General features: G+C 36.0%; 1 protein-coding gene and 1 long non-coding RNA gene across 4 annotated transcripts in view; one reads left to right on the top strand and one right to left on the bottom strand.

Annotated features, from left to right (window-relative positions):
* LOC145675745 (uncharacterized) overlaps window positions 1–15134 on the bottom strand; it is a 164359-nt gene that overhangs the window by 23858 nt on the left and 125367 nt on the right. The window lies entirely within an intron of this gene.
* The window catches only part of LOC145675738 (uncharacterized), a 74958-nt gene that overhangs the window by 11011 nt on the left and 48813 nt on the right, over window positions 1–15134 (top strand). For 2 of the 3 annotated variants that reach the window (XM_081746369.1, XM_081746370.1), the window contains one exon: window positions 10585–11064. In XM_081746369.1, coding sequence (XP_081602495.1) covers window positions 10691–11064 — 374 coding nt within the window. In that variant the 5' untranslated portion in view covers window positions 10585–10690. Of the gene's footprint in view, window positions 1–10584; window positions 11065–15134 lie in introns of those variants that run through there. The other variant, XM_081746371.1, reaches the window with a different exon arrangement.

The raw sequence follows: 15134 nt of genomic DNA, 5'->3' as shown, positions 1-15134 counted from the left end.
AAAGCGCATTCGAATAGAATATCGCAAAAAAGTAGGTGCAAAATCTGGGCCCCCAAAGCTAAACAATAGCCAAAAGTAGCAATGTACTAATTTACAAATGATGAAAAGGATCAGTTTTTTAAAGTAATGTAGAACTATGTAGAAATAGGGATGAAATACTATTAATAAACCCTGAGCTACCGTTAGTAATAGACGTTGGTCTGTCACCTCCCTGTGACTCGAATTTCTGAAGAGGTGCTCGGACTTCTTTAACATGTAAATTAACGCATGAAATTTCTAGAAATGGGCAGGAAGAAAGGTCGTGTAAGGTAATGTTAAATGCAAAATTTTAAAGATAAGTCAGTATGTTGCAAGTATTGTGAACATAAATATTTATGCGCAAATTTTGACAAAATATTGGAACATGTGTCTTCTGGCAGTTACCCAACCTAATTTGTTTATGACATTTAAAAATTCAATATGTTTATAATATCAGTAGTAGAGTCAAGTTTAGAAAATCGACTTACATGTAAATTTAAATTGTTTAGCGGTTTAAAAGTATGTGGACTTGCTATACAATTTTTGAAACATATTTACTTTCATAGAACATATTGTAACTATCTATTTATACGTACTCTCTAAATATAATAAAATAATAATAAAAGAATATAACGTCGTTCAGAATAGTGCGGTCGAAATCGGTTTTTGAAAAAACCGAAAACCGGTTTTTGAAAAAAAGTGAAATTTCATAAAACCGAAATGGTTTTGAAAACCGCATTTGCGGTTTCGGTTTTGAAAACCGCTTTTGCGGTTTCGGTTTTGAAAACCGCAAATGTCACAAAAAATCTAGAGCACTAATATCAAGTAACGACGAGAAAACAGCAAAGAATCTTTTCCTACACCGGCTCACAGTTGCCAAATGGAGGGAAATTTCCTTCGGCGGCGTAGGGAAAAAATGATCAAAATTTGCAGAAGGAAAAGAAGGTATTTTTTCTTAAAATGTCCTAAAGTGTAGGGAAATTCTATACTTTTACAATTGGCAGAATAAAACAAAAAGTTGCAATTTCTCAAAGAGGCACGAATTCGTTATTGGGAAGTAAAAAGATGCAGAATACAATATGATCGGTGTTTCCGTCTAGTATAAACTATTGCAGGTGTCTGGGACTTGCGATAAGAAGCCAGTCGACGCATGCAAAACCACAACATTCACATTTATCGAAGTGGCAACAAATCAACAATAAAATTGTGTATTGCGATAGAGATTTTCTTTCTTTCTTTTCTCTTTCTTTATATTAAGAAAGGGAGGTGGTGTCTTTTTGTTAACAAAAGAAAGAGTGGGAGTACTATTTTTAAAAATATGGGGAAAGAGTAATAATAATACAAAAGATGTCAGTCTAAGTGGATGATATTTCAAATTGAATTTCATGAGTTGCATGTGTAGTGATTTTAAATTGGGATATACCTTATTTCTATTGAGCTTAGTGTTGGCTTATTACCCTTTTTTAGCGGGTACCACCCGATTTTCAGGTTATATATTCGTCCCCCGCTTAAACATATCTTAATCACGAAAATCCACCCGCTTTTTGGGATTGGAGAAAAATCTAAGAGGACTTAGTTGATAAAGTGTTTGTATGGTATATTCAACGTAAACCACTATACCTTTGACAATCTCAATCGCGATTGAGTTAAATTTGGACTCGCGCTCAGGCTCAGGCTCTGGACTGTCTGAGCAGTGCGCGTGTGCAGAATCATTTGCTAATAAAAGATCTGCTCTAATGCACAATAGTTTTCTTTGTATAGTTCATGTGTTTTGTATGTAATCTATTGGAGGTTCTATACAAATGAATATTCGTTTGTAGATGTTGTAACAAACATACTTAAATTATTAATGCTTTCACAAGCTACAAGAATCTTCTACAAGAGTCTTTCACACTTTAAAGACTCTTGTAGAAGCGAATTTACGTTTCTTAACCAGGGCAGAACTCAGTTTGAAGCAAAATGTATACTCTGGAAAACTGTTTCGTTTGAAAAGTAGAATGCAGAGAAGCAAATTGGACCTCCCCTGATTTTTATATATTTTGTAAACTAGATCACGAGGAACACGAATATGAAGGCGTTTTGACATTCAGACCTCAGGAACTCGAGATATTAAAACTTAACGTTTAATATAGACGCTATATGAAAAAAACACAATATTCTCTATACGAAACATATTATGTCCTGTGAGATATATAAAGGTAACCAAGAAAGTTCTGTCGCTTTTTGTGGAGTTCTGTGTAAAATTGACCCTAATACCGTGAGTTGAATGCGAATGGAGATAAGGCGAAGGTCAGTTGTTGGTGTGGGTATATCCGACATTCTACCTGGTTGTGGCAGTTCAGTTACAACGTAAATGTATGTAAGGACGGAGTGAATATGGAACCTCCACAGAGCGTCATAGGGGCGTGTATGCTGTACGAGTTCCAACTTGGATCAAACGCCACTGTAGCAGGGCGGAAGATACCTCAGGCCTTTGGTGAGGGTGTCGTGATTACGCAGACAGTGCAAGGGTGGTTTTGCAAGTTTAAGAACGGTGACGAAACACTCACGAAAGACGCACCACACGTGCCGGAAGACCAACACATGTACAAAATGAGGATCTTCAGGTAGCAATTAAACCGAACAGACATGTGAGGAACTGGTGCTAACATTCAATGTTAGTCGAGAAACCATTCGCCAGCACCTACATTAATTTGGGAAGCACTACAAGTTGGGTCTATGTGTCCCAGATGATTTGTTTCCGGGCCAGAAGGCTACGCGTGCAGACACTTGTGATTCTTTGCTGTCTCGTCTGAGGAAGGAGCCATTTCTGGACAGGATGTTGACATGTGATGAGAACTGGATCCTGTACGAAGCTCCACGGTGCCGTCATCATTGGTTAAAATTCCATGAACCGGTTCCAAAACAGCTGAAATCAGTAATGCAGCAGAAATTCCTCCTGTATGTTTGGTGGACTGCTCACGACATCGTGCATCGGGAACTGCTACCGGGTGGTCAGAGAAGAACATCAATGCAACTGTCTACTGTCAGCAGTTGAGCCGTGTTCAAGAAAAACTCAAAACCCTGGAGCCAACACTTCTCAAACGCTAAGGGGTTCCCCATTACGGGACAACGCTATGCCCCACATAGCTAGAATGAGCGGGGACACCATCCTACACCTTGGATGGGAAACATTATTGCATTCGCCATACTGTCCGGACATTATACAGTGCGGTTATCACCTGTTCCTTTCCTTGGACACTCACTTTAGAGGACTCCAGCTCAACTCCGTAGTAGAGGTGCTAAATGCACTTGATACCTTCTTCGGTTCACGGCAAACCAAGTTCTACCGCGAAGTAATCCATGCCCATCCCGAACGTTGGCAGAAGGTCATTGATACTGATGGGTACTATTTTTGATCTTCCAGGTAAGTCTTAGGTGACATATCGATGCTCTAAGTGATAGGTCAAAAAGCGACAGAACTTTCTTCGTTACTTTTATACATATTACATAAAACTACTGTATAAGTTCTAGTATCTCGAGATCGGGAATCGGAATGTCAAAATTCGTTCAGATAATTGCTAATTTTGGTCCAGTTTACAAAATATATAAAAATCAAATAGTGTCCCTTTTGCTTCCTGGTTACTTTATGTTCGAATATCTCGAGTTCCGAAATTCGGAATGTCAAAATTCCTTCAGATTCGTGTTTCTCGTGGTTTAGTTTACAAAATATATAAAAATCAGTTGGGGTCTAGTTTGCTTCCGTTTTCACTTGATGTTCGAATATCTCGAGTTCCGAAATTCGGAATGTCAAAATTCCTTCAGATACGTGTTCCTTGTGGTCTACTTTACAAAATATATAAAAATCAGGTGGGGTCCAGTTTGCTTCCATGGTCAATTTATGTTCGAATATCTTGAGTTCTGACATTCGAAATGTCAAAATTCCTTCAGATTCGTGTTCCTGGTGGTCTAATTTACAACATATATGAAAATCAGGTAGGGTCCAGTTTGCTTCCCTGCAGCCGAAAACTACATTGAAAGTGTCGTCAAAGAAATAACTAAAAAAAAAAAGCTAAGGATCGAATGTCAGTATTTGTCACCCTAATTTAGCTGTGACTTGTACAACCATCGAACTATCCCTTTCGCACTGTGCTGCACATATTACCATAATAGTCTTGAAGCAAATAAAAAAAGTTAAAACACACATATACATCAATACATTTGTCTCGATCGATAGATGCTTTCACAATTGTTAAAAGGTGTAATTAAAAACAGCAAACATTGTTTCTGCTTTGAAAAGGACAATCCTTATAGAACCGCAAACACGGTCTCGGGTGGCTTTCGCTATCGAAAAGAGCTTTTGCGGTTTCAGTTTTGAAAACCGCTCTTGCGGTTTCGGTTTTGAAAACCGCATCTGCGGTTTCGGTTTCCAAACCACTTTTGCGGTTTCGGTTTTCAGAAAATCGGTTTTCTTAAAAACCGAAAACCGCAAATGTCACAAAAATTCAACAGCAGTTGTTCAGAATATACATTTTAGGGACTCCTCTTGGGACAACAGTAATAATACTGAAATATAAAAACGAATTTAACTTTGAAATTATAATAGCAATTTTTTGTGATTGTACATAAATTCCCGGAGAATTCCCATGTTTGGGAGTCTTCCGGGGAATATTCCCGAAGAATATATCCCGGGAATTTATCTATAACTAGTCAAGGCACACATTTCGAAAACGTAACAAACTAGAAATATAATAATAACAACAATAATTGTATTTATTTACATGTGAAATATGTATATATTCGTTGTCTTATTGAAGCTTTCGTATTTTGAAATACACTTTTGTATTGCTTTTAATATGAAGAAAACCGGCTCTCCTACAAAAGTTTGCAGGCTACACTCCTAAATGATTATGGATTGGTTTCTGCAAACGTATTGTGTTGGATATTGCATTAGTAATTTAGCGTTATTTGTTGCTTTTTCTTGCTTATACATATCAATTCTTTCGATACACACTGTGAAATATAGTAACTGTATTGCATGGATAGTAACTTAACACGCATTACAAAATATAGTAACTTAACCACTTATGTAATTAGTTCTTAGAATGAAATATGTTGTTATATGTAATTTATGTTGTTTATGGTGCATTCACAACTCGTAGCACATTGTCGATAGTTACAAAACTCTTATTTTCACTTCTGTTATTGTCTTCTGAAAACCTGTATTCTGTTGAAGGACCATGTGGGAGCATGGACAGAACTTCACGTAATTCGTGATTTATGCATAGTTTTTCTGCTACCCAGCACTGGTTATCATATATGCATGTAAAAAAAATTCTTTCTGCAGACATCTTAAATCCTTACTTTGAGTTTCACAAACTCGATTTTTGTGGCACCGTGAAGTTAGTTTATGGTGACCCGTTACTGTCATAAAAACTTCGCTATTTTCCGAAAGCCAAAAGTACCTTCGTTCAATACCAGTTGCCAATCGCACACTTTCCTATTCTTGCTGACAACAATACAAGAGTAATACCCAGAGTTTGTACTTGCAATATACTCACGAATTCTTCTGTAGTTTTAATACTATATATATATCTATATATATATATATATATATATATATATATATATATAATGTTTTTGCCTAAGGTTATGCTGGATTACCACATTCTTTACAACCCACCCCCAATACTGTCGCAGAAGCCCTTGCATGGACGGTTTCACTGAAAAACCAAAGCTATATCTGACTATTCTGCATCTTGAACACCTGAAAGCGATTTCTAGAGGGATGCAGCACAATCAGGAATCACTGACATGGTTTGGGAAATTGTAGACACTTATTTTCAAGTATTCGAACCTTTTTCTATAACCTATATTTACGCTTTTCTTCGAGTATTTTTTTTTTAACATTGTCTATGACTATGAGTGTATGAGTCGAATCGTGTTTTGTCGTCGCTTATTACAACAAAACACTCATTTGTTCTGTAGGGATGGGAAATTTGCTCGTTCAACAGTGATAACTCTGAATTTCACTTTACAGAATAACACTCCAGTTTTCAGCGAAGTCTACACGATAAAGAATTCTTCTAGCGATTCTCTTTGCATTTTCTTGATGTAGTTATGAATAACAACTCTTACAATTAAACCAGCAACGCACGATACGAAAACAAAAAGGAGCACAGATTTTAACGAGATCATTGTTTTCCCATATGGCATACGTAGCACTTTCATTTTCATCAGGGTCAATAATTAAAAACTCCATACTTATTCCTTCCACTCCAGAACGTTCACCACACACTTGAAGAAGCCAGCTGTCATTTTATACGGATCATATTATTAATTAAGAATATAGGTCACTCGTAAAACCTTCAATACAGGCTCCACCTTTGATTTGTTGAACGCAGTAGCAGGTAACTTAAAATTTGCAGGGGGCGCGATGGCTCAATGGTAGAGCGTTCATCTCTGGTGCTTGGGGTTCCTGGTTCGATCCCAGCTCACGCCGTGTGGACGTTGTGGTGGACAGACACCGTGCTCATGGGTTTTCTCGATGTTCTCCCGTTTTCTCCTATTTTCTTAATTCCACCATTTCACTCATCTCTCATTATCCGTCTCCTTTAGCCTAAACGGCATTCACGTGGGACGTTAAACTTAAAGATTTCATTTCATTCATTTTTAAAATTTCCACAGTACACAAACACATTTCCCTCACAGGTTGCCTACTTTGGTCGATTAAAATTTCAAATGACCCATTCTTATGCTGGGATTGTTCTGTTTAAAAAGCCCGTAAATTTTTTAATGGAACGCGTAAGAAAAGTTCCGATTTAACTCTTTGTCCATTTTCGATCACTGTAATGACTTCGCACATAATTGGACTTTTTCTGGAGCATTCCAAATCATCACTGAGGTAATAGTTCAGGCTTGTTATAGATCATCAGAATTTATTGGATGGCCGTTTCAAGTAAACTTAAAATTTGTGAGTTTGGTAATCGTAATTTCCACCTCAGATTACTTCGGTTAAAGGATACGGAGAAATAGGGGGAGGCTCATTTTATTATTTCAGAGAGCCTTTTTTGATTAAAATAATAAAAATAAGTCTGGAAAAACTTTTGTTCTTCATTTAATAAATGCGAACCACGATCATCATCAAATTGTTGAAATTTGATTGTTTCCAGTATTGCCACCTGTGACAACAAATTTAACGGAACTTCGCTAACTTGAAAACACTGTAGTTTATTCATGAAGCATTAGTCGAGAATGGTATTTCGTGTGCTTATTATTCATATAAAGCTGAACCATTTGGCAAAATTTTAGAATTTTAAATTATAGTGTTTCCGAGGAAATGACGGCCAAAAATGTCAATTTGGAAAATTTAACAATTTCTGGAATTTATGGCGACAAAACGGTTGCACACTAAGCGATACAATTGTTTTTTTTCTTTTTTCTTTTTTTTTTGGAAAGCGGGTAATTAGGTCTTACCAACTGTGAAAACAGAATTTTAAAATTCGAACCGGAAGTGCTCGAAAAATTCGCAAATTTTGACTTTTCAGATAAACTGACGTTTATTTGTTCAATTATGTACAAAATAATACGCATGCGCAAACCAAACTACTAACTAACTAAAATATAGTTTATTTATATCCCTATGTACATACAAATACTAGAATTATACCTCTGCCTGTCTCCATAGCTGAATCGTGGAATTCCGAATCTGACCATAATCCATATCTTCTACAGTTCATAAATTGTACTCTTCGTCTTTGATGATCCATTACTTGGCAGGATTTTTTTTTTTTGACAAAACAAAAATATGGGTCCGTTAAAAACATGTCTAGTTGCTATAAAAAATGTTTCAACGAGAACTGAGATGGTGATGATACATGCTTTGCCTGAATTGAAATGGAATGTACCATGCGTTATTTGTTTATATTCAGGAGAGTCTTAAACACACTAAAGAAGTACCCCGGGTTAGGCGCGAACCATCGATCTAATGAGTACTACGCGCTTGTTCTTCTGACTTCGCCATGGATACGATGAAGAAAACCTCGCTTGCAGCGGAATAAATCATTGAGGTCTTAATTCAGGCAATCAGATAACTCCCTATATTTCGAATTCTATTAGGTGTTACCGTGAGCCGTTTCAGATTAAATGCTTTCTCGTGATTTATTATCTATGTGCAAAATTTCAGCAAAATCGCCGGGGTGCACTTTCGAAGCCTCTCCTCTTTGCTGCTTCACTCGCTTGTCTTTTGTTCTTAATAACTCTTCGTTTATTTTTCTCCGTAATTTACGAAGTGTGTAAAACGAATGTTAGTTTATGGAATATGTAACTTGTGTATGGAAACATTCTTTTTCTTGTATATGTGAAGCTGTGAGTTATTAATCGTTATATGAACAACGAAAGTGAAGCAATTACTTTCTTCACCCTCGCTATGTGTTCTCTTTTACAGTTCTCGAAAGTATAATTGCGTACGTGATCTTTTTCCAAGTCCCTTAAATTTGTCAGATGGCAACAACAGACTCAGAGAGTACCTCGTAGTATCGAAGCACTTCCTTCACTCCTTGATGTTTGTTGTTTAAAGTATTCAGCTCCTTTTTTATAGTTTAATGACATGTTAGTTTCAAAACAAGATAGTACCTTAGCAAATGCAGAATCATTCTTGTAGTTAAATGAAATTAAATCTTGAAATTTTACGCCCCACGATTATGCCGCCTAGGTTAAAGGGGACGGTGATGTTGTAGAATAAATGAAATATTGGAATGAAGAAAGTGGGAGGAAATGGAAGGACCCCGAGAAAACACAAACACACACGGTATTTGTCCACAACAAAGTTAACTTGGCGCGATCGAACCAAAGACCCCAGGCACCAGAGGTGAATTCTACCACTGAGCTACCGCGGGTCTCTCTTGTAGTTTAAGAAAACGTACACCCTTTTTGAACAAAGGGAAACCAAATATGCTTAAAGTTCTAATGTTTAGTGTCTTAAGGTGTCCCTTAGCTATCACTATAACTGAAATATAGATGTACAGTTGTTTTGGTAACTGTACATGTTAAGCACTTTTCTCCACTTGTTCAAAACTTTTGAACTGTATTCGAATCCCTCTTGATGCCTGTATTTATTTTTTTGTACTTTTCCGCTGATTCAGTTTTCAGTTTCTAATATTATGAATCATTTCCTTTTTTTATTCAGGACAAATCACAGTTCAGAATGCAGTTAACTGATCACCGTTTCTATCCGAAGATTTCCCGAGCACTAAGTAAACCAATAATCTTAGCATTGTGTTTTCTGTTTTATAGGTTCGACAAAATTGTTATTTAAAATTAGTTGAATAACCTTAGCATTGTGTTTTCTGTTTTTTAGGTTCGACAAAATTGTTATTTAAAATTAGTTGAAGCTTTTACTTTTCCTACTATGTACATTAACGGGAGATGCCAATGTTTACCCTCTCCAAAAACGAATATCCTCATGAAGAGGTATAACTTTCCCCATATAGATTTTATTTTGACTGTTCATTACAGATACTGGGCCTAACTTTTATTCTGTTCACAAAAGTACTATAATTATTTACACGTCTTGTTCAGTAGATTTATTTAGGGAAACTCCCTTACTCATTTACTTATCTGTGTGTCCATCCGTCCAAGAGACAAAATAAATCTTAAGGAGTACTTGTGTCATCACATTTACCAAGGACGCAAAGGGTTAAAACATAGAACATAGAAGTTTGGGTACGGAGGCAGTACTCAAAATGCAAATGATAGAAACTGACCATTATTATCTCTTGTTCATCACTGTGGAAGAGAAAACTCAACAGATATCGTAAAGTAATTTTTTAAATGAAAAAAAAAAAACGTTCCAGGAATACATTTTCTGTATCTTTTTTATTATCTATTTAAACCAGAAGTGATAGAAATCCACTGCAGCTTTTGATTTCAGTATTGATTTAGCGATCTATTAATCTATCTACCTATTAATATTTTCGTTTCAGGGAGAAGTGTAACATTTTTATAACTTCTAAATTACAGTTATGTTCTTAAGACACTATCAGCTGAACAAATCTGTGTTTCATTTTTCTAATAACAAAAAGTATTCTGCAGCAAAACTAATACCGTCATTCAGTACCTACACATTATTCGTTTCAGGTGTGATTGTACAAGAACTTGTACATTGATCATACAAGATCAGTATTGCATCTGTTAACATGAATTACCACGATAAATCGCAGAAAAATCGCGCGTAAAGATAGTAAGATCTAAAGGAGAATATAATACGCGAAGGTAGTACAAACCTGAAGAAAGTAAATAAGCGTGCGGCCATTTTCTATATATATTAAAAGTCTTCTGAGAGGTACATAGATTTGTTGTTCGCGTCATTCGTACTCAAACTACTACGCACTTAGATGCATTGCGCGTGAATATACCTCTATTACTACTGCACATTCATTCTTAAGTACTAATGCCAATTTAATGTAGTGTGGCAGATATGAGATGAAAATTTCATTTTGTCGTTGATTGTATCTACAACTCTCGTTTCCTTATTATTTTTTTCTTTCCATTCTCTTAAATAAATATTTTTTTGTATTATTTTTGTAGGAAAGGAGTAACTTTCACGTGGAAACACCGTTTAATTCACAATCATCTTCTTGTTAGTTCATATCCTGTAAGTGATTGTTAGCAACTTGATGTTGGAATTGTCACGATGGAAGATGAACATAAACTTACATGTGAATTAATTTCTATGCTATCGGAAATTGTGCACGGGGCTGAAAAAAGCGAACCTTTTAATGGAAATCCAGTTGATGAAAATTGTGTGCAATTCACAGATAACAAAGAAGCCAAGCTGACAGTAGTACGAAATGAGAGTCCGATAACCCATCAGAACGTTATATCTCCAACTTCGGGATTACTACAGGTAGTGAAACCTGAGCCAAAAACCAATGATGATAACACATATTTAACGGATTTCGTTGACGAGTTAAAAATTGATAGGTTTGCCTCATCTGTAAAATCAGCTGATTCATCGACATTTGAGGATGGAATTGAAGATGGAAAAGCGGAACCTTATAGTCAAAGGTAATTTCGTAATATATCATATTTGAAAATCCTGAAAATATTATATATATATATATATATATATATATAGTATTTCTTTGTAAAGTATTAACATTTATTTCTTCAATATAAAATTTAATAAATTTTTATTTTTCCAGACTGATTTATATATAAGGTTTATCCGAAAGAAAGGTCTAATATGCATGTTTTTCACATTGAAGTTCCGCTGGCACTGCAAAGTAGGCCAAGTACCCCGAAAACATGATGAAAACCTAAAAAATGAAAGTTCGTCAAAGGTTCTATCACCTAACGCATATCATCCAGGAAGTTCTCAATCGTATATAGCTGTCAGTGTTACTGACATGCTCATTACTTTGATTAAGAGTGAAAGCAAAAGCAAAACTTTGTAAACGTTCTATGTATTTTCTATGGTACAAAAGGTTAATTTCGCGATATTTTTACGAACATTAGCATCGAATCTACCGATGAGTAACTATTATTTATCTGTGTGTGTATATTTTAATTCAATGATACATATCAAGTTTTGACATTATATGTAATTTATCGATTATATGGATGCTTATGGAGAAGTAGGTTGTCAGTCACGAAGAAAAATACATTTTTTATGGTTTCGTAGGTTTTCAATCCGGGAAAAGCGGATAGAAGGTGGGGATTTTCGCAGTGCGATACGTGAATTATTTATGTTTTTGAAGCAATGAACCATTTTTGCCCGTTTAGATTGTAAGCGCATATTTTCTGTGGATGGTGTGTGAAATTTTGTAACCAAAATACACCATATGAATACCTAGTTTGATGTCTTTTCAAACCAACACCACAAAAAATTACTAATAAAAAGCTATTTGACTTTCTGAGGAATGTAGAAGAGAACAGAGAAGCCAAGAAGCAGCAGCTTCTGAGCTTCGTGGAAGATTAAATATTAGTTAGAGAGATGCTATGTAATGATGACCAAACAGCAGTAGTCACCTTTTCTTATCCGATGTTCCATAACCTCGAAAAATGCAATCTCGAGTACGATAAGGTAGAGAGAAATTATGCGAAATGAGTGAGGATTGATATTAATCTGGGTGACAGTGAACCATAGCCATCCACCTAGGAAAAAGTCAAACACCCAAAGCAGACTTAGTAGAAAGAGGTGAAAGATTAAAGAGAAGAAAGACAGGCAATTCAGTCAGCCAAGTGTGAAAACACTCTTGTTTATGCAGCCGCGATAAAGTGCAGAGAACAAAGATAACTTGACAAGTCAAAAGTATCACAAGAAATCTAGCAAGTTCAACTGCAGCGAACAAGATTAGTAAGTCCTGGACACAATCTGAAAGACACACTGCAACGTCGTACGATTCAGGTAAGAGTCTGACGTTGAATATATGGCGTTTCAAGTCCAACACAGGATCCATTTGACGACGCTAGGCGGCCAATCAGCAACAGTATGACCACGTAAAAGTCTACACAAACTTGTTATTTATGCGTCACAAAACCTAAAGATATGAACAGTTAGAAGACCTCCATCAGCAAGCCTAAAAATCCCGACTCCTTCAGATTTAGTCTTTTTTTATATGTATTTATTACGTTCCTGGGGTGGCTTCTTCATGTAGCCTGAAGACTAAATATAAAGAAATGGCAAGTTGGGAAAGAAGATCAGAAAAGGGCAAAGGAAAGGAAGTCAGACATATAAAAGAAATTGAAAGCTTAAGTTAGGTCTCATACTTGATTAGCCAAAGCTGGGCGGCAGTGGCAGATGTAAAGAACGCAACATGGCTGGAAGGTTTTTTCACAATGCGGAAAAATGTAGCTACGATAAAAGGACTCCTCAAGAAATTCATCGAAAAGTCTTCTGTGTTACTACAAGCTTTAACTTCAGGACTGGATATCGAGGGGAAACACATTTAAAACTCTGCAAGTGGTATCCCGGAATTGTATATTGCAAATTACCCATTATTCTACATGTCATAATCAGTTCAGAGGCCCGGTAGTACATCAACAGTACCGAGAGCACATTAAACAGTACCAAGAGCATTACGCACGTAAGTGCTCCAAAGAAAAGGTATTAAAAAAATGTTCCGACTGTTTGTGACACCTGATCCCCTAACTTTCACCTTACGGCAGGCCATGTCTCAACGAACCAGAAGAAAGCACCGTCGGGCAGTCCTTTCTCTCCTGAAGCCACACGTGCGTGCAACAAAGATTGAGTTTGATTGAGAAAAAATAGCCATATAAGTACGAATGTATCTATTTTTCCACTTTCCTTTTCATTCAACCTTGAGGTTAATACAGTGATGAGCAATGTGAATTCTATGATGTGGAATGAGAATGTAAAACATGGAGCACTGGAAATGAGACAACATATTCTAAAAAGAATCAAACTGGGAAACAGATGAGTAACCCGAAATACGATGACAATCAGCACAGAAAACACAAACTGTCAAGTGATATAGGTCGTAGAAAAAAGTGGCTGCAATAGTTTGTGTTGTTTCGAAGCATAATAGTGTATAGCAAGTATGATTTCACTTGTTGCTAGTTTCACATCCGATTGTTCTTAAATATCTATACTCTTATTACACACACACACAAACATGTATATATATTTGAATCTTTGTCCACCATTTTCCCTTTTAGTATCAAATTCGTACTGAGCAACCTCCGATACTTATGCATACCAAGTTCCATCAAAATTAAAACACGACTTCCTCTTTTCGCCAAGTTTTCGAAGTTCCTTTCCCCCTGTGCACTGGTGTAATTAAGTTAACCCTTTCGAACCCAGACCATTTTCGGCGTTTTCCTACATTTTCAGTTAGTGACTTATTGCTCAAAAACTATTTACCCAATTAATGTGGTTTAGAAGGGGAATGTGGCTATTTTTTGGTATAATTTACATTGCGGTGAAGCCAGTGGGAGAGAAATATAAGAGTGAAAATTTACAAAAAAATTCCCTAACAAATTTCAAGAGTTTTTTGTAACTACCACCATGTTCCCATATGGTGGAAGTCACCAAAAAATTCTTTTGTATGTTGACAAGATACAAGGAAAGTCTGAAGTCGCTGGCTGCCTTATAAAAAAAGGAAGAAAAGTCTCTCTCTCATTGTAGACAGATTATTTTCCGTCTCAGAAGCAAAAACCAAGAGTTATACTTGTGCTGCAGCTTCCCTAATTGTCCTCTTGAAACATTGTATGCTGCCTTGTGTTTACCAGAAACGAGGCTTTCAGATACTGGTACGCTTGTTCAAGTGTCGCTAACAAGAAGGAAATTGTAGAAGGAAAAGTGGGATATTATTCGATTTTTACTCCTAAAATCAAATAATTTTGTGATTAAAAACACTGTTACCAGACGTGTGTGTAGTATCTTAAAATAAACTTTGGTATACCACTAGTATATCCTAGAAGTATCATGACTATGACTAATAAACTAAGCAAGACATTAAAAAATTCTCATTCTAGCAAAAAAGAATAATTATCTTTTCACTTAGAGAACAGGGTGTACTGTAAACCTCCAGTCTGTTTTCCCTAATTTTCCTATTGAAAGTTTCTATGGTGCTTTATGTAGAGCAAAGGTAAAAGAAAATTCGAAAATTCACGAATTTATGAATTTGAGCTGAAATTTTAGAAGGAACTTCGACACTCAGAAAAAAAGAAAAATTATATGGTAAACTGTCCAACCATAATTGGAAAAAAATTATCCCGATATATTAATTAGTGTCAACACATGAGCGATTATAGAAGTGACACACCTGTGTGTGTCTCTCGCCACCTGAGTCCGGAAGGGTTAACAATCATACATTTTCGGTATCACCTTCAATTGGAAACAGTATATGATATGTTCAACTGTAGGTAAAACGTGTCATACTACTGTAGTGTCTATTATCTTTTCATGTATGGATTGTTTGCTTGAATAATTCTATTTTTGAATTGGTTGATTGATTGGCGTTTAAGGGAAGCTTCAACTTCTTGACTCTACGTTACTAATTGGCTTGGTCAGCAATCGCTAACAATTCTAATATATCAAAACAAGTTTTCTAAAACGCATTAATGCAAAATAAGTTCACAATAAAATACAAAATAACGTTTGCATAAAACAC

The sequence above is a fragment of the Thermobia domestica genome, chromosome 18 (assembly GCF_964235325.1).
Source record: "Thermobia domestica chromosome 18, izTheDome1.hap1.1, whole genome shotgun sequence".
NCBI classification, from domain to species: domain Eukaryota; kingdom Metazoa; phylum Arthropoda; class Insecta; order Zygentoma; family Lepismatidae; genus Thermobia; species Thermobia domestica.
The sequence above is the reverse complement of the archived record's forward strand: the minus strand, read 5'-3'. Positions and strand labels throughout refer to the sequence as shown.